Source organism: Cheilinus undulatus, linkage group 21, assembly GCF_018320785.1.
Source record: "Cheilinus undulatus linkage group 21, ASM1832078v1, whole genome shotgun sequence".
NCBI lineage: Eukaryota > Metazoa > Chordata > Actinopteri > Labriformes > Labridae > Cheilinus > Cheilinus undulatus.
The window spans coordinates 6333448-6353968 of record NC_054885.1 but is presented as its reverse complement, the minus strand read 5'-3'; the positions used below and the strand labels follow the sequence as shown (position 1 = coordinate 6353968).

Sequence of the window (20521 nt, the reverse complement as noted above, 5' to 3'; positions counted from 1 at the left end):
CCTGACAAGAATGAGATGCAGCAGCAGAAGGGCAGCTTTCAGTAGCAGTTCCCACTGCATTATGAAGCGGTCTTCCACATAACATCCAACGTTTCCATGCTAATAAACAAATCATGGCTGTCACAGTTGCTCCATCATGGCGCTGATGCGATGTTGATAAACCTCTGCTTCTTCCAGAGCCTCATGGTCCATCCTTCACCATCGGTAAAGCAATCTGGCTGCTGTGGGGTCTGGTCTTCAACAACTCTGTGCCCGTGCAGAACCCTAAAGGAACCACGAGTAAGATCATGGTGTCGGTGTGGGCCTTCTTCGCTGTCATCTTCCTGGCCTCGTACACTGCCAACCTGGCTGCCTTCATGATCCAGGAGGAGTACGTGGACCAGGTCACGGGTCTCTCTGATAAAAAGGTAAAACTTAAACCCTTCTCTCTCCTTCTTTATCTGTAATTTTAAGGATTTGACGTTAACACGCCTCCATCTCTCTCTCTCTCTCTCTCTGTTTAGTTCCAGAGTCCAAACGACTTCTCTCCTCCATTTCGGTTCGGCACCGTCCCAAACGGCAGCACAGAGAGGAACATTAGGAACAACTACCCAGAGATGCACTCGTACATGACCAAGTTTCATCAGAGGAACGTCAATGAGGCTCTGCAGAGTCTGAAGGCCGGGTGAGAACCTGCACAACGAAGTGCTTCATTCAGTTTGAAATTAATCAATCTTTGAGTCCATGAAGCCTTTCTACAGTTTTATTTCAGTTACACCTGGAGTTGTACTTCCTGACTCGTCACTTTTTTACTTGTCTAAAATAATTGTGATTAAATTGAATTCCAGGGAGTTTAAGACCTCAACTATGGTGTGTAAACTTTGTGTGAACACAACCAGATCCACACAAAAATGCACAGATAATATAAAGCAAACAAAGTAAGTCTTATTTATACATAAATGCATAAAAGAGCCTGAGCCAACAAAGCTTTTGCAGTGGCAGCACCTACTTTATTTTCAGAGCCCTTCTCACCAGTGCTTTCTGTTGCAGGGTTATGAAAGCTGTCTTGCAGCATTTCCACTTCCTTAAAGGACAGCTACATCTGTTTTAAACTGCTTTTCATGCTTAATTTACTTTCAGTGAAGAAGATCTACCAGTGAAAATGCTAAAACAATGTAAAGGGATCATGTTCTTGCATTAGCAGCAGCTCTAAACCTGGGAAATTTACCCTCAAAAAGACAGGTTGGAAGTGTTTCTTCTCTGCCACTGTTTTTACAACGTCAGAAGTCCTGGCTTGTCTTGATTTTGATTGGCTGGTGAGTGAGAAGTCAAGCTGTTTTCACTGAGAGCAGTGGCACGCCAGATAGACAGCTCCATATCCATGGCATGGGATATGTTTCCATAGACGGTGTTTGGGGAGGGCAGAACCTTTAAGAAGATATCTTGGAGGATGATTGGACAAACATTCTGTCTGTCATATTCATTGAGAGCCAATCAGAGCTACAAAATATATAATGTACTTGGCATGTGCTGCCACTGAGGAGTAAACTACATAACAGAAGCTCCACAGGTAGCTGTTATCATTGTTCACTATCAGTGGAGCCAGTTGGAAGAAGAGTTAAAGCAGCTTTCCCACAAAGAAAAGCTTTCAGTCGCTCTTTCAGGTCACGTATGGGTAGGGTTGGGTATCATCTGGATATTTTCTGCCTAAATCCATGCTTTTTATACAAAGCCTGTGCCTGAATCAATACTTTTGAAGGTAAGGAACATGTGTTGAAAGTTAGCAGGAGAATTTGTTTGGGTGTCATAAATGATTTGAAGAAATATCTTTATAAGGTGCCAGTCAAACATGGGTAAAAGAAAGGAAACAGGTGTAACTTTAAACATAAATCACACAAATTTTCATAGCGTAATTCTTGCCTTTTATTGGGTGACAGGGTATCAAGGTAAAGTATTGATATCTGTGTTGCAATTTGGTCTGGTAGGTATCGGATGTTTCTTTACTCATCTCTAGGTATGGGAGCATATGCTGGTTCGGCACTTTGGTGCGTCAACCTTAACCCCGTACTGCTCAGCCTCCTGATGGCAATCGTACAGGCCTATGCTAGGTCCATGCCCCCTATCTTTAGGTATCGTCCCAGCTGCCGCCTCCAGGACACAGGCAGCTGCTCCGTACGTCTGGTCCAGCCCATCAGACTGCTGCTATAGCTGCATCCACGCTAATCTCTTTACCGGCAATCATTGTTAACAGGATTGCAGTGGCTTTGACTAGACCGTGGCTGTAGCTACCTTTCTTCTTGAATGACACTGGCTGTTCCGCTCAGGCTCTGACTTGGAACAAATGTTTCTGATGAAGCTCTAGCAAGATTGATCAGTCTGATGAAAGGCACTGATCCATCGGCTTTGCTAATTACGCTGTGGACCCAGCAGCTAAACAACAGCAGATGCTTAGGATATTTTTGTGCTTGTGATGAGAGTGCTTAAAAACTGAACTGCACTGGCTCTGTATAGAAAACAGACATTGCCAGCAAAAAAATAATATTAGTCAACAGAGGCTTAAATTTACAGCAAGGATAGGCAATTGAAGTTTGCAATTCAGAAAAGATAAGAGCGATGAGCTTATTTGAGACAACTGAAGAGAAATGGGAAAAATGTTGAGAGAGAATGGGGGAAGACATGCACCAAACCGAGACCAGAAATCAGTCCCGTGACCAGTACGCTGAAGACTATAACCTCTCCTTAGCTACACTGGCGCCCTGAAGTTTGCATATTAAATGAGTAATATGTAGCATTCTGGGTATTGATATAGCACAATTTAAATATATCCTATGTAAATATATAGTGTAGACATAACTTTTCATGAAGAAAGTAAAGTCAGAGTACCTCTGGGTTTGTTGTTGTCAGCTCTGCATTCACACTGATGCAATGGCGCTTCATTCAGCTTGTTTTATGTTTCAGACTTGGTCCAAATGTGTTTGTCATTTCATGCTGACCCTTCCCTATCTAGCTGTTAGCCCTGTCATGATGTGGAGGAAGAGAGACGGCCCTGCCCTCTCAGAGATGCTGTCACAAAAGAGCAACTGATGACGATCCAACAGATTATCTTTGGTCTAAAAAGCATAGCTAATCCCACAGTTTGAGATGCATAAAGCACTGTAAAAATGATCTGAGAATCTCATCTGGTGCTGTCCTTCTTATAGATGCTTGCTGGTAAAACAGTAAGGGAAGGAGCTGAGGGAAGAAGGACTTGAGTCCAAAGACAGCATTTGTTTTGGTCAGAAAATCTTCTATGAAAGCCAAAGCAGATCTTTAAGAAGCAGGTCTGAAGCACAACAGACATTCCTTAATGACTTTAAATGACAGGGAAAAGTTTAGATATGAAACTTCTTTCCAAATCAAACCCCCGTACTTCTATGATCCATGGACATTTATCTCTTCTTTTAATCCTTTCCATCCTAGCTTGTGATAAAATAAAAATTAAATGGAGTAACTTGTTGCAGAAAGAGTAAAACACGAGTCTAGGATTATGTTTCTCCGGCTGTTCACCATGTAAGCATATTGTGTCTGAATAACTTCATTAATACTTTCACTCCTCCTCTTCAGTCTCCGTCTCGTGTCTCTTCTCTGCTCTGCGTGCCAGCTCCAGTCTTTGGCAAACGGAGCAGAAGTCTATTCCTCTTATCAGCAGCTTAGAGCTGTTTAACAGGTTAATTGGAAACTTGTAGCTGTGATGTCTGACTCTCCACTGATAATTAATTGTTAGCTCTCCCCCCTTTTCTCCCTCTGCGTCGTCCTTCATCAGCAAACTGGACGCCTTCATTTACGACGCTGCCGTCCTCAACTACATGGCGGGCCGAGACGAGGGCTGTAAGCTGGTGACCATCGGTAGCGGGTACATCTTTGCCACCACCGGGTATGGCATCGCCATCCAGAAGGAGTCGCTCTGGAAGAGACACGTCGACCTCGCCATCCTGCAGCTGTTTGGAGATGGTGAGGAAGAAATCTGTGCTCCTTTCTTTTTCATAAACACTGTTGACTAGTTAGAGGATTCAGCGTTCAGGAAGGGTTGAATTTAATTTGAACTTTTACCCAACAATCATCCTATTGATAGCTCCAATTTCACGGCTTCAGCAGCTCACTTTATGACCAGAATGGTGTGAAACATCAACAAACTCAACATCCAGTCCTCAGGAAATACAGTCCATGTTATATCAAACCTGGAAACTCCTTTGGGGGCTAATTCAAGGTGTTTGATTCACCATACAATCTGCTGTGAACAAACCTCGCCTCAGGCTGTGCTGCAGGGAGAAATAACAGTGGCTCAGGTTATTTCTCATGTATGTTATAGTTAAATACAGTAATTTCACTAGTGCCTACTCTAAAATCAGGATAGAAAAAGGTTTCCCAGGTGGTGAAATGTAGAGTTTATTCTGCTTCTGGTGCATCAGAATGAAAGCTGGTGAAAAGGGGAGGTGTTGATGCATTTTAGAGCACAGTTTTTGTGGTTGTTTGGCTTATAAATGCACAGATCTTCTGATCTTATGTGTAAAAAAGGCTTATAGGAAGGCAAAGACAGTGATGTGGGAAGTATAAGGAGATTGATCTCCAGCTTTATGATCACACTATTGTTTATGACGAGATTGGCCTGCATGCTGCGGGGCTACAGGACTTTTCTGACTTCCATTAGATCTGAGCCTCAAAAGGATTTTACTTTTGCACCTTCTAAAAGTGTGCATATACATGAGAAAAGTCTAACTTATTTATGCAATCCTTATACAAAAGTTCCACCTTTGTTGTGTTTTCATGTCTTGAACTGTTGGCTGCAGTGCTCAACACTGTCCCAATGATGAGAGGGGTATGTATACAAAAGCAGCTCTCAGATGCCCCTCTTGCAGGCCCCTACCGTGAGACACACTACTACTGTCAGGATGTAAGTGGCGTAATTTTTCGGTACAACATATTGCCCATCTTAGTACTAATGCAAATGTTCTGCTCTGTTAGCTTTAGCTATGTAGCAAAAGCTAAAATAGCAAAATCTAATGTAGCAAAAGCTAACATAGCAAAAGCTAACATAACGTAGCTACACTAGCTATGCTGTTAACTTTACTAACAAAGCAAACTTAGTAACATTAGCTTTAGCAACATTAGCTTAAGCAAATGTAGCTAACTCTTATCTAGCCAAGTAAGCCACACAGGTGGTGTAACTACATAGCCACTTAAGCATGAGCAGTGTTAGCTTTAGCTATATTAGCCTTGTTAGAGTGTTCACTAAAGGACAGGCTTTTTCTCTATAAGCAGACTGGTTAGTCAGCTACATTAAATGTTTTGTAATCAGGTTTTGCAGCTGTCACGTATATTAAATTGTAGCTTTTGGTAGCCTAACCCTCACCTTGACTCTGAATGGAGTTTTTTTTTTTTTTAAGTTTCTGCATGTTTTTCCATCCTGACGCTGGTTGTGTCAGACAGCAGTGGTCTGCAGAGCCAGCATCTGAGAAAGGTGGTCTGCAGCACAACTGTATTGGCCCAAGATTACCAGTAGTATTGCAGATGTAGCAAAACTAATGTAGCTATACTAGCTATGCAGTTAAATTTACTATGTAAGCAAACTTACTAACTTATTAACATTAGCTTCAACATCATTAGCTAAAGCAAATAAAGCTAAATCTGATGTAGCCAAGTAAGCCACATGTGCACTAGGCATGAGAATATGCCTGTATATAAAAAGAAATACTTTATTTAGATATTTACTATAGTACATTTATGCTATATTTTTAAGAAATGCAACTCCCCAATTTTCCAGTGATCAGAACTGTAGAAAGGCTGAACTATAATGGAAAAATTACACTGCAATATATAGTATTATTAAATTACTAAAGGAAATTTTAGTCTTTAAAGGTCACGTCTTTTACCCCTTTAAGACAAGTGGATTTTTGCATGTCTAAAAACCCCTCCGTTTCAGCCCTGCTCAGAACGAGCTGTTTCTGTGTCTGTGGCTTTAAATGTTAATGAGCTGTCTGACTCCGCCCCTCTCAGAAAATGGGTGTGGCTTAATGGGTGTGCCAGATCCTCCTCTCAGCTGCCAGCTGAGATCAGCAGAGTAGGGCGGAACTTTCTTCCAAGGAGGGGGAGAGCCAACGGAACCTGGGGGCGGGGCTAACTCCCCACATGACATCATGAGGGGAAATTCTGAGAACGGCTTGTTTCAGCACATATTTTCTGAAAGGTTGAAGGGAGGGAATGGATTTTCTGATTCTTGGGGGGATTGTTTTCCTAGAAAAGTGTGTTTTTCAAGATTTTAAATATCTCACCATGTAGCCCTCTGACAGCCGCTTTTGTTTGTCCAGCTTTGCTTTGATGCTTTAAAATTATGATGATAACATATTTACAATGGTAACAGGACAATACTTACATTTAAAAGTGCTTTGAGGGGTTGAGGATCGAGCCTGCTCCTGATATTGGATTGGGTTGTGGCTATTTCCTGTGATACACACGTGCATCCTTAAAAATTCTGTATAAAGGACTCTCTCTTTGATTTGCCCTGTCTTGCTCCAGTCAGTGGGGATGCTTTTTTAGAAAGGTGTATCTTAAATCACATTTTCCAAGTCTGGAGTCACAATAAAGCATGAAAAGTTTCTCAAGTTTAGCTCATCATCTTAATGTAGTCAGAACTTAGCTCCATCAGCATAAGAGCCCAGCCATGCAGAGTAAAGGTGCAGGTAGTTTTTTCTCCACGTTCAGACACAAAACAAGAGATAATTGCACACAGTGCCACCACTTTATTGGTGTTCTCGATGCGGAATATCATCAAAGCTATATGCTTTGTGAATTAGAGCTTGAGATTGAGAAGATAGTGAGATGTTTGACGCTATTATCGGCTGCAGTCCATTTTTAGTGAATCAGGTCCTCTGTGTTATCTGAAATTTCCTTGCCATAAACGCTGGAGAGTCACAGATATCCGTTGTTCCGTTTATCCTCCCTCCTCCACCACTTCCTGTTCAGATGTACCACTCTGAAGTTTTTTGTGTGAGTCTGGTTTTGTGAGTGTTGTAGCGAGTGTGTTTGGGCTCGTTCCAGCATGTTGTGAGGGTCCTGAACCAAAGGCCCTCCGGGGGCCGGCTACAGAGCGTCCCAGTTAGAGGTGCCAGCATCGCTCCTGGTGTATTTCAACTCTGTGTGTGTGTGAGTGAGTGCCAAAGTGTGTGTGTGTGAATATGGGTCAGGCCCATGTGTGTAAGCGAGAAGAGTGTGTGATAAAGAGAATCTGACTATTTATGACACAGGTTTATTTTTATCAGCCTACATACAAGTCGAAGAGCATTCTGTGTCCTTTGTTTCAGATATTTCTGATTTTTAAACATGTTAATTGCTCTTTATGTTTCAGTTTGAGCTGGAGTTTGTGTATCTGTGTGGATTTGGGTCAGAAAGGTGTATCCGATCAGCCCAAGCGAACCCCTCTCAGGAGTCCAATGTCACCTCTTACTCCCCTCCTCACCGTCCCGTCCCCTCCTGGTGGCCTAGAAAGTTCTCAGATTCACGTGGAGGGCCTGGTGTGAAGCCTGGGAGGGAGTCTGAGTAGTTTGACTTAAATCCACTCTCAAACTGGACCCTGTAAACATCATAGGAGGTGGATGGGATGGTGGATTTGGGGTTAGCGGACAGGTAGAGTTGGGTGTCATCTGCATAGCAATGAAGATATGAAGAATAAAAGACCTTACTCACTCTACAGTGATCAAAATACCTGTTTTGAAGTCTGAATCTGAAGTTTTAGTTATGTTTTTCATCAATATAGAATTTTTTCATTTAATATCACATCAATAAAATTTTATTTAGACTAAATAAGACAAGTGATGTTTTTTCCTACATAGTACTTGCATGTCAGCCCAGGTCAGACCAAAGATTTGCGACATGACAAGACGGTGTTACAACAAGTCGCAGACAGCTGGTTTAAGAATGTTTCAAACAGATAATTATGGAAAGGGGAAGACAGATCTCCTTTTGAAAGGCGACACAAGCCACTTTCAATCGATAAAGTCGTGCCATTAATGATTACAGTGATTACATTTCTTGTCATCACAGTTCTCAGCAGATATCTACACTATAGCAAAACTGAGCTAGCAAAACTTTTTGTGTTTATATGTGCCGTGAAATTTTAGCCCCACCCCCAGGTTCGGTTGGCCCTCCACCCTTGGAAGAGTTTTGTCCTCCTCTCCTGATGGAATCAGGAGAGCCACATCCATTTCCTAAAAGAGGTGGAGTCAGGGGCGGAGTCAGACAGCTCATTAACATTTAACGCCACAGACACAGTAACAGCTCATTCTGAGTAGGGCTGAAATCAAATACTGGAGTGTTTTTTCAGCAACAGACTTCACAGACCTGTTTTGCAGACTTCTGAGACCAATATTAGTTTGTCTTAAAGATGCAAAGTATGTGACCTTTAAATCCTTAAAGATATTACATTGACCCCGAAAATGATAATATCAAAACTGTTTTGCCAAGAATGACTTGGAGAGATTTAAATCAAAAGGTGTTTTTCCTCCATCTTTCAGAACAGGATATTCTCATCAAAACCAGTGACAAAGAACATGACAGCCTCAGAAATATGGAGCAAAAATATCTCAATCGCCCCCTTGTGGCTACCTGCAGTATATGCATAAGAGCTTGATCTCACTAATTATGCTGAGAAGTTACACACATTTTAGTAGAAGTTACAAAAAATAAAACATCAATATGTCACTTAGGGAAAAAGTCTGGCCTCTACAGACTCTGTCAAGACAAAATCTGGAGCTTGTACAAATGTAGCTGATGACCCCTTTTGAATGGGGTCACATTGGGCTGCAAGGTGAAACTTAGTGATATCCCTTCATGGGGCCCGTGGATCATGCATGCAACAGAGTTTGATACACTTGTAGTGCTACATGCAATGTTAATACCAACATGACTGTAACACTGTTTTACTTCTCCAGCCTTCTTTGTCAGATTTCCTCTGTAATTTAGCCTGCATGCATTTGTGTTTGCGTGCATTTGTGTTTGTCGCCTCTCACTGACTTTAGTATGCCGCGGCGCTCCTCATTGATGCTCAGAGGCCGGCCAGTGTCGCGCTGACGAGCGTCAACAGCGTCTGAATGTATGATTAATTAAGCAGCGACGGCGGCCTCAGTGCGGTCGGCTCTGATAGAGAGCAGCTCGTGATGAAACAGAAGGTGACCCACAAAGAGACCAGAAGCTCAGGGAGCAGCTCACTCAAACATGCACCACACACAAATACACAACAGTGGCCTCATATGCGCATGCATGCATATGCAAACACTGCTATTAAAGCATTTGCATAAATTTCTGCACGTTTACATGGACACTCTTAAATGTTGGGCCATAAACATTTCTACTTATGGAGATGAATCTTTAAAAGATCAGTATAAACCAGTGATGGGGGTTTTACTGTCTGCAGTGAATGTGTTTGCAAATTTTAAGTCTCTATTTCCCCTCCAACTCCCCTGGTTCCCCCTTTTTCTCCCCCTCCTGCCTGCCATCTCCCCTCCTTTCTTCAACCGTTGCATCATCACTCCATCCCTCGTGTCCTCCGATACCCGTCCGCTTATTACATCACATCCTCCTCTCGCTTTTGTTTTTCTCATTCCTTCCCACATTTTCACACCCTGTTTTTATTCCAATTCCCTTGAAAATTATAAAATCACTTCTGCGCGTGTCGTCATCGTGCCCCCGTGCTCCATCTCATTTCCTTTCCTCTTCTGTCCATCTGTTTCTCTCCCACCGTCCTCTCCTTCCTGCTTCTTCTCGTCTGTTGCTCCATTAACTCTTAACCATCCCTCCCTCTTCGTGCAATCTGTCTCTTCCTGCATGCATCACCCTCCTCCCCCTTCTCCCCCCTTCTCCTCCTCCGTGCTGTCACACTTTCTCCATACAGGTGAGATGGAGGAGCTGGAGTCGCTGTGGCTGACAGGGATCTGCCACCACGAGAAGAACGAGGTAATGTCCAGCCAGCTGGATGTGGACAACATGGCCGGCGTCTTCTACATGCTCGGCGCCGCCATGGCTCTGTCGCTCATCACGTTTATCTGCGAGCACTGGTTCTACTGGCAGCTGCGCTTCTGTTTCATGGGCGTCTGTTCCGGCCAGCCAGGCTTCGTCTTCTCCATCAGCAGGGTGAGACACGAACTCCTTGAAAACAATTTTTACGTTGAGATTGGCTCGGACGGTATATTGCCCAATCCTCGCTGCAGCAGCCAACGATTCAACTCCAACCTTCGCCTACTTGGTGCACACCATCCCCACAGTTTCTCCCCAATATTCCCCATCCAACTTCACTTTTCTATCCAGCTAAATTAGGGACAAAACACATTTACAGAACCTGGAGATCCTGCTTAAAGAACTGTATCCATCCTTATGTAAAAACAATGAAAGACTTGCCAAGCCTGTTCTTATTCACAAATACCCTTGTTGACAAATTCACATTAGCAACAAATTTTGCACCGGAAAGAGCCAGTACACTGGAAGTGACACATCTTTAACCACACTTCTGTTTCCAATAATAAAATCATGCAACAGCCCAGTGAAATGGCACCATTTTTCAGTAGCTGATATAAATAAACAGTTGGCTTGCAACATTTTGCAACTATTAATAAGCAATCAATGATTTTTACTAGTGGGTTCTGTTGCAGAGTAAAGCCCAGTTTTGCATTTTAAAGAATGTTTTAAAGAGGTTTTAGAATCAAAGGAAGACCTTTACTTCTGCTCAAGGCAAGACAACTTTATTCATGGAGCACTTTCTACAAATAGAGCAACTCATTAAAACATCATTAAGCAAATTTGGACATTAAAATACAAGTTATAGTAGATCATAAGCCCTACAGACTTTCGTTTTGCCACCTTTAAACTGTCACAATCCCTGCTCAGGCCTGAGTCATCTACTTAAAGCAACAATTTGTGACATTTGCACCTTAAAACTGTCGTTTCAAAGTTGATCTAACAGAAAAAAGAGTTCAAACGGGGTGAATGGCATCCGTCCTATTTCCTTAGAGCTCCCTGTCACGGTTCCTGCACTGTGTAACTTTTGCACTGGTCTTTTAGCCTCTAACACCAACTTTGCCAAGTTAACAGCGCTGTCTTTGTTTTATGACGAATACAGCATTGATTGTGGTACAAGTCAGCTCTGGCTCTCATCATCAGGACTTTCATTTTGCCTGTGATTACCATATTTTATATTTAACCTGAATAATAACCACTCTTAACAAAGAAACAAAAATATGTATTTTTTTAATTTATGCTGCAGTACAATACAGTTTTTTTTTATCAAAATATAAAGACCTTTTGTCAAACAAAATGACCTGTTTTTGCTATTTCATTAATGTGAATGGGAATACTGACTGAAGCATTAAGAAAGTATTTCTAGACTTCATAGATAAGCCAAGATCTACACAAACACCAGGGTGTCAGAGAATAAAAGAACAGAAAAAACTTTAATAGAAAAAAATGAAATAACTGAAGAAAGTAAAGGAGGTAGAAATTGAATAACCCTTACCCTCACAGCAAAAAAAACGGCCTGAAAAAAGGCTAAAAGGGGTAAATAGGCTGAATAGTATTTAAAAAGTGGTGAAAATGGATGAAAATTGGCAAAAATTGTTTGAAAGTGGAAAGAAATATGGTAAAAATTGGCAAAATAATAGTGAAAAACGGTTAAAAAGGGTTTAAATGTGACAAAAATTGGTTAAAGTGGCAAAATGATTAAGAGTGGAAACAGATTTGGCAAAAATGGGCGGAATAATAGTAAAAAAGAGGTTAAAAAATTGTAAAAATGGGTTTAAAGGGACAAAAATTGTTTGAGTGAGACAAAATGTGGTGACAATAGGGGAATAATAGTGAAAAGAGGTTAAGAAATGGGAAAAATTGGTTTAAAGAGACAAGAATCGGTTGAATGAAGCAAAATGTGGTTCAAATGGGGAAACAATAGTGAAAAGTGATTAAAAATAGGCAAAAATAGGTTTAAAGTGGCAAAAATGGGATTGAAGGACAAAATTGGTTAAAAATGGAAACAAATGGCAAAAATGGGCAGAATAATATTAAAAAAGAGGTTAGAATTTGGTTTAAAAGGAACAAAAATTGGTAAGAAATGGCAGAATGGGTTAAAAGCGGATACATATATGGATAAAATAGGTGAAATAATAGTGAAAAGCAGCTAAAAAGTGCAAAAAATTGGTTAAAAGAGGCAGAAATGGGTTAAAAGTGCAAACAAATATCGTAAAAATGGGCGGAATAATGGTGTAAAGAGACTCAAATGGGCAAAAATTGATTAAAAGTCACAAAATAGGTTAAAAATAAAAACATATGGCAAAAATTGGTGAAGTATAAGTGAAAAAAGGTTTAGAATGGGAAAAAAATAGTTTCAAAGGGTAAAAAAAATGGTTTAAGAGAAAAAATGGGTTAAAAATAGAAACATGGCAAAAATGGGCAGTATAATACTAAAGTGATTAAAAATTGGCTTTGTTTCAAAGTGGCAAAAACTGGTTAGAAGACACAAAATGGGTTAAAAGTGGAAACAAATATGGCAAAATGGGTGTAATAATAGTGAAAAGCAGTTAAAAGTGGCAAAAAACATTGGTCAAATAGAGGGAAAAATTGATTAAAAGTGGCAAAAATATGGCAAAAAGGGGCAGTGATGAAAAGGGGTTAGAAAATAGCATGAGATGCAGCTCTTCCACATGAAATCTGAAAGTTCTGTTTTACACGCAAACTGAAAATATAGCATTGCATGCCCACCATGGACTCAGTGTTACACGACCTTTACATTCCTAGACCTTGGTTGGTCCAAGTTTACCAAATCAAACTCCTACATAGGGTCCCAGAGAGGCTTAGCATCTGATGTCTCAGAAGGGAAGTCTCTGCTTTTCCAGCCACTGTCAGAGAAGAAGAGTTGGTTCTAGAAATGAGCAGGGAGTAAACAGAAAAAACATTAAATAACTGCATGTTAATGTTGTTCACTGTGGTCAGCTGATATAATCTGTTTATAGAAATGTTTGGAGCTTTAACAGTATGTTAATAAAGATTCTAGATGAAAGCCTGGGTTTTACAGTCACTCCAACAAGCTTTCAGGTAGTGATTACTCCAAACCCCATACATTCTTGGTGATGTGAGGCTTGCTGAGTTGCTGTTGTTCCTAAACACTTCCACTTCCACTGACAGTTGACTGTTGAATATCCAGCAGGGATTAAATTTCTCGAACCGTCTCATTACAAAGGTGGCATCGCTCACAGTACCACGCTTCTCTATACTTTTGTCTTTATAGTGTAGTTGGGGTTCCTTTTATCTTTATAAAAGCATGTTGCTCACTGATTTCTTGGTCGAGATAAGAGGGAGAAGTAACAGTGATAAGACGGGGAGGAAGATTTTGGATAGCAGCCTTTTAAGGGTAAAAGAAACTCCTCCTGATGAAAAAGATCATTTATTTATGAGATAATTTCCAGAAAAGCGTGGAAATACTCTGTGCTCTGGAGAATCTGTTTGGTTTTAAAGGAATTCATTTGTCTTTGTTTTAGCTCTCTGATCTCCAGACTGATTTTTTACAAAATACAGTGTTTCCTTCCTGACCAAACCAATCCCAGCCCTCCCTCCTGAACTCTTTACATACAGGAGGGCTTTTGTTTCAGAGCTCAGGCCTTCCTGACGTCCACGGGGTAAATATTTAGAAAATGTTGAGCCAAAATCAATATTCCACTCAACAAAAATCAGCCACAGAACCGGTGAGGGTAGATTACCGGATCCCAGGAGACCAAAGTCACCCCGGGGTGTTTGATTTGCATTCCAATTGTTTTGACACGGCTGCGGTGTAATTCACCGAGCGTCTCTGAAGGTGAAACGCTGCAGGCTAAACCACGTGGCTAATTTACAGCACAGAGCCACACGCCACTGCCGCTGCTGCTGTGCCACAAAAACAATGCCACATTCTCCCCTCCGTGCTCTAATGCTACGCTCCGGTGACCATCTCTGATTATTCTGTGTGCTGTTAATTTCACCTTGTTTATCATCGCGCGTCTGCGTGCACGGAGGGAGCATAAAAACGTCAGCAGACTCCTCGTTTCCAACGACAGGCTGCGAGATGTTCTTTTTGATTATTACATCATTACATTTGGTATGGGAGCAGGATCTGAAAGCAATTATAGTCTGTGCAACATGCAGTGATTGCATCGTTTACAGAAAATTACCTCTGTCTGAGCTACATCGTGACAACAGAAACGAAGGCCGTGTGTCCACAAACAGGCTGATGGTGATTCAAGATGTTAAAATATTCAGGGAAAATATTCATCGAGGGTTTATTTGCATATGCAGCATGAAGCTGTTGTTTCACAGAGCAGCAACAATGGACATTACAGTTTATTATCATTATCTACACTGCAAAACTTAAATATCAGCAGACATGTAAGCCTAATTTTTAGTCAGAATTCTCAATATAAGCCACATTTGACTGGATAAACTTCTTATTTAAAGATAGAAAAGGCTAAATCAAACCTTTAATGCTTAAACCCTCTGAGGTCTGATGGTGTTTTCTTGATTTTTACATTAATTTTTAGTTTAAATTTTTAAGGTACTTGCAAATACCTGAGTGTTTTATCTCAAATAACTCTGAGGTCCATTTCTATGAAGATAAATGAATAAAATGGTCATTTGGTGAGATTTGCGCTGTAATCAAAGGAATAAAAAATGCTGTCTGTCTGGGCCCCTGAAAAAACCCAGAGACTGTCCCCCTCCGGCTGTGATTTACTGATGATGCCAGTGCATGAGTGTTTTATCTGTAGCAGTGGTGCGAGCGTCCTGGCTAACAGTTTCCTCATCGTGGAGCTGAAAAGTGTCAAACAATTATGGGTTCTGATGTGGAAACTATTTATTCAAGCCACTTTTTAACAGCTTTTCCCACCCAGTTTTGCCACTATTACTTGCCACTTTTTATCAAGTTTTGCGCAATTTGGACCAATTTTTGCCTCTTCTTCCCTACTTTTGCCAATTTGCACCAATTTGGCCAAATTTTAACCCATGTTTATCTCTTTTTCCCTCCAATTTTTGCCAACTTGAACACATTCTTGCCACTTTGAGCCCATTTTTGTCCGTTTTAAACCCTTTCTTATCAATTTTTCTCTGTTTTTGCTACTTTCAAACCAGCTCTGGCCACCTACTGTTGTCTCTGTTGACCCATCATTGCCACTGTTAATTAGACAGACAGTCAGACATTTAAGGATTCACCCTGAATAATTGAAATCTTTTTGGCAAACATATTTGACTATTTTTCTGTTGTATCAGTAATACATTGATTAACCCTTAGAGCTCACGTGGCACACCGTGGTAATGTTTGACCCGTTAGTCATAAGCAGTTGATTATTTCTTTTATCTGCTAGCTCTCCAATGTGTCTTTCTGATGATGTTCTCCATGCATTCGTAGCTCTTTCAGAACAATTTCTAGTGAACCCAGAACTTGGCTGACTCTCCCGGCTCTCTGAGGACGGCGATGTCATAAATAACAAGAAATGACAAGTTTATAAAAATGTTAATCACTTTTGAACCATAAGTCATAGCACCTTAGTCTTTTTTTCCTCTGAAAGCCGACGTTCGAGTTGTTTGTCTCTGTAGCCCTAAAGGATGCTGTTCTAGTGAGCCCGGAACTTTGTTGACTTTTCAGGGTCTTTAAAGATTATTAGATCTGATGATAAGCGTTTTTTTTTTTTTAACAATTTTTAATCCATTCTCAATCATTTTGGCTTTCTGCCCAGGGCATCACCATATTGTTTACGACAATGCATTGTGGGAGGGGCAGTTGCAGCATTGAGGAATGGTGCATATTACGCTAACTGCGAAAAACATGCACAGACGTTTTTTAATATATGTAGATATTTTGAAAACTGTTATTTACAATATGTTTATTTTTTCACAGTTGTGTCCCCAAGAGATGGAAGAACAAGTCCGTGCAAAGAAAAGGCTTAGTCACTGATGTTTTCACTGATGGTTTACAAGCTTTTTAAGACAAAAACTCCAGATGAGACATGACGGTGACAAAAACAGATGTGAGCTCTAAGGGTTAATGTACAAGTGTATGGCTTTGTTTTGCTGCTGGGACGCCATGCTGCTGCATCAGTACGTGCTGCCTCCATGCTACCTCAATAGGCGACATTCGGTAGTCTCCCCTTTTATTTTATTTATTTATTTATTGATTAACCCCCCCTTTTTTTTTTACCAGTTTTTACACCCATTTTTGCCAGTTTAACCCATTTCTGCCAATTTCCGCGTCTTTTTGTTGCCAAAGTTAGCCAATTTTTTGAGTATAAACCCATGAATGCCACTTTTTAATCCTCCTTTGCCTTTTTTTATAAACATTTTTGCTGCTTTAACCCATTTTGCCATGTTTTCCCACTTCTATATAAATTTTTGCCACTTCTTACCCATTTCTGCTACTTTTAAAATCCCATTTCACGACCGTTTCCATCTCTTTTTCCCTTTTTTATCCAATTTTTAATTTTGTTTAAAGGAAAACGGATTTACAACTTTAGGAAGGTTGTATACTAGAGCAGTGGTTCTCAACTGGTGGGTCAGGACCCAAAAGTGGGTCGCGGAGCAGTTTTCAGGGGGTCGTAACTAGGTGTCTAAAAAAATGGTGGCAACAGTCCTGAAGTTCTTATTGGACATGCATTGATACCTTTTATACTGCCCTGTTTTACTGTGAAACTGGGTTAATTTAAATATTTGAACAATATTTCAACTACTTTATCTCTTCTTCTTGCAATAAGTGGCTACTTTTCCTATGAAAATGAAGTAATTTCACAAGTTTTCTGGAAAACTGACAAAAATTGACACATAATTTTTAAATATATATATAAAGTTTGGTTGTTGTTTTTTTTTTTGACAAGAGTGGGTATTATTCATAAAATATTGATAGTGCAGCTCAACTTTACAATGGACTGTGGTTCTGCTGACCTCCATGGGCCCCCAGTTTTGCTGGGTCCCAGAAACCTCTCCCCTTTGTCCCCACTTATACACAGACTTGTCTGCACATGATTAATCTTGAATGTCTTGAATGTCTTCAGGTACAGTGGGGGTCTCCATTGACTGGCACTTCTATTTTGGGGGTTGTGGGCTGAATTAATCTAATTCATTGAGATGCACCTGTATCTCTAGCCTCTGTGTTTTATGACAGTGCAGTTGCACGTTAAGGCCTCTGGTGGGCACCAAAGTGCACCAAAACTTTGCTTTAATTGCCTTGACATGAGATGTAAAAGGTGATTAAGAAGAAAAGACACTCAAATAAATTCACTTGTCAATATTTCTACTTATTAGAAGTAATTCGGGTTTGCCTTTTTAAGATTGAAATAAGATGCTTATCTGGATTTTCAAAGCCACTCTGTCCCATAATAAGTGTAACGAGGTCTTTCAGACCAGGAATGAGATCAATACCCTTGTTCAGATTTGAGTTTTTGCAGTGTACAGTCCAATCATCTCCACCTCATTCACTCTCTCATTCTCTCTCCAGCCTCGGCCACGTCTCCGCTCTTTTCTTCTCCTCGCTCCGCCACTCAGATTGATTCCGCTTTTTTAATTTCACAGCATAATCCAATAAACTTTATTGTTATGGCTGCAATTAACATTTAAGCTCGGCGGTGTAAAAAATGAGATATCTGTCACGGTTCGGAGGAGTCACGTGGCGTCGGTCACGGCTTCGCGGTCTGTTAGCGTCCCCCTCCCTCCCCTCTCCCCCTCTGAGGGAGGGCTTGTGAACGTCTCTCCCTGGGCTACCTGCTCCTCTGAGTCCCACCTGCAACACTGAAACAAATTAATTATATCGATTTAAAAAGCCTCTAATGACTTGAGAACAGTAAATGTATTAGAGGTTTAATCACTCCTCTGTTCGCCGTGCTCACATCCTGTCACGTCATTTGCATTTAGCACCTCATAGCTAAACCACACAGGCAGAATTAAATTATAAGCTGCTGTATGTACAGTATTAGCCCTGTATGCAGTCCTACATAGGCAGCAGCTGGCTATTTGTTGATTTCCTGCCTCTGTGCACTGGTGTAATCACTTATAGATTTTGCTGCGAGCCTCTGGTGGATTGAAATTCCTACAAACCCTCAGGCCACAGTTATTGCTATTCACACACGCTGCCCAAATAATCAGCTACTGTAGCAACAATCTGCCAACTGTTACATTATGTGGGCATGTGGAGTCGACGAAATGTACTGTTGAATATAAAGCAGCAATCACTTTGTTAAATGTGCAGGATTTGATGCACTGCAGCATTTACTTGATGCTCCTGGAGAGAGCGAGAGCTTAAATAACACACAAATATTCATCCTGACAACGCCGCCATCGCCTACCTCTCTGTCTACACGGGTAATGGGCCATGGTCATCCTGAGATTAAAGTGGATGCTTCTGGAAAAATCCAGGCAGCGTGATGTAATAGGTGTCAAGGGAGAGAAGATGTGACAGATTTGGCAGCAGGTGGGGTGTAATCAGGACAATAAAGGGGGAATTATTGTTGGAGGAAGAGAGATGAAGTGATGACAAATTATATAAACAGACAGATGGAAAAGAGAAACACAGATGAGACAGAGACAGAGCAGATAAACATTGAAAGATGCTGCTCGAGTTATCACGCAGGTGGGCGTATACATTTAAGATTCCAGTATCTCTCAAATACTGTTGAGTCACTTTGTATTTATCTTAACCTCTCCTGTTTTTACCCGGCGTCAGGCTTTACATACTTGGCTGTTAACAGACTGTGAAATTGAAAGAAGTAATAACATTATCTATAAACTGGGAATGAGGGATGAGGACCTTTTTTGCTGCAATGCAGGCAATTAACGGGCAGAAACATGTGGTCAGGGAGAGGAGGAGTAAGGGTCAACGAGTCGTATTAGCAGATAAAAGGAGGAGGTGAGGAGGTGGCTTAGCTTTACAGCGGAGGAGATTTGACAGCCAGATGATCCCTAACCTCCTCGCTCAGAGTCCTGACCTCTGCAGTGGGGAGCAGCATGCACAACAGCTGATTTTTGGTCTAACACAAGAGCAGAAGTAGGCACAGTTGGTCAAAATTGTAACTGATAATGCGTTAACAGAGACAGGTAATCCATCCGTTCTGCTCTAAATTGGCTCAAGTTGAGTCCTCAGGGGGCTCTCAGTCAAACAATAACAAAAGGTGATGAGTAGAGACTGACATGTTGCTCAGCTCAGCCCGCCTTTGTGGCTTATTAAAGCCCAAGCACTGGCCTCAATGCAAGACATGTTATTCTTTCTCAAACTTGTCAAATTTGGCATACGCGGGGCCTTGTGGTTAGGGGGCAACCCATGTGCGCGGGTTTGAATCTGGCCTGTGGCCCTTTCCCCCACTCTGTTATCCCAGTTTCTGGTTCGATCCACTGTCCTCTCTATCAATAAAGGCACAAAAAGCCCTAAATAAAAATCTAAAAAAAAAAGAAAAAAATTGGCATGCCAATTGGCATTGGCAAATGTTATAATTTGGTGGTTTCATGAAGGACTTTAGTTAAATGGCTCAAGAGTGTCCAAGGAGGAGTCATCAACTATATTTATATGAGGGCCAGATTTCCGTCTTACAAATAAACTGAAATTAATCAAGACATTGGTCTAATTAACATATTATCATTAGAGATACACGATATTATTAGCATGATATCGGTATGAGTAAATATTATCTTATAAGTTAAGTCAAAGTCAACTGTTTGTACTGGAGACACTTGCTTTTTAACAATTAAAAGGTCCTCTTGCATGATAGCTCCCCCTTCCCTGTGCCCAATCACTGCTTTCACATTATTAACGCTGTCAGTGCCCGAGCACAGTTGCACACGTATTCTGTCCCATACAGTACGTTGCAGTACGCACATAGTTGGTTTGCAAAACTGCAAGGTAGAGGAGGTTTCAGTGGCAAATGATGTGTAGACAGTGAGGCTACTATGGATGTTCTGGAAACACCAGCAATGACCTTCTTTCTACTGTGAGGAAACAGCAGTGTTTGAAGAGACAGGAGATGTTTAGCATTACCCTGGCATGGTGACCAAGTCTGGTATGCTTGTGTTCACACTGACTTAAGTAAACCGGACATTGGGGTCTAGTGGACTCGTATCCAGACCCATGTCCTTAAACTGAAACTACCAAAAAAAGAAGGAGGTCAAAAGGAGCTGTAACTTTAAAACAAAGGATATTTGACAGCCAGATGACCTCTTCACAAAGGGCCCTGACCTCTGAAGTGACAAGCATATTCAGAGTAGCTGATCTTTGGTCCCTAACATCCTTTTATTTCCATAGTCATCAACAAACGTCCAGAAAAACTGAGTAAAATCATTGTTAGCGATTGATCCGATCCTCCACCGTCCCCATCCGTCATGCCTGGTTTGCTCTCCTCCCTGCATCCATTTTTATCTGCGTATTGTATCGTACATCACAGAATGCAAATGGAGCAGTTTATCTTTCTGTCACTGTAGTGCTCGGCCGGCCGGCCGGCGTCTCCTTGGCTTGGCCTTTCTCCTGGTTTGGGAT

At 41.2% G+C, this 20521-nt stretch overlaps 1 protein-coding gene across 2 annotated transcripts in view; it reads left to right on the top strand.

Moving 5' to 3' along the window:
* Nucleotides 1–20521, top strand: part of LOC121503574 (glutamate receptor ionotropic, NMDA 2B) — a 276993-nt gene that overhangs the window by 249475 nt on the left and 6997 nt on the right. For both annotated transcript variants that reach the window (XM_041778041.1, XM_041778042.1), the window contains 4 exons: nucleotides 178–407; nucleotides 504–664; nucleotides 3782–3969; nucleotides 9902–10140. In XM_041778041.1, coding sequence (XP_041633975.1) covers nucleotides 178–407; nucleotides 504–664; nucleotides 3782–3969; nucleotides 9902–10140 — 818 coding nt within the window. The remainder of the gene's footprint in view (nucleotides 1–177; nucleotides 408–503; nucleotides 665–3781; nucleotides 3970–9901; nucleotides 10141–20521) is intronic.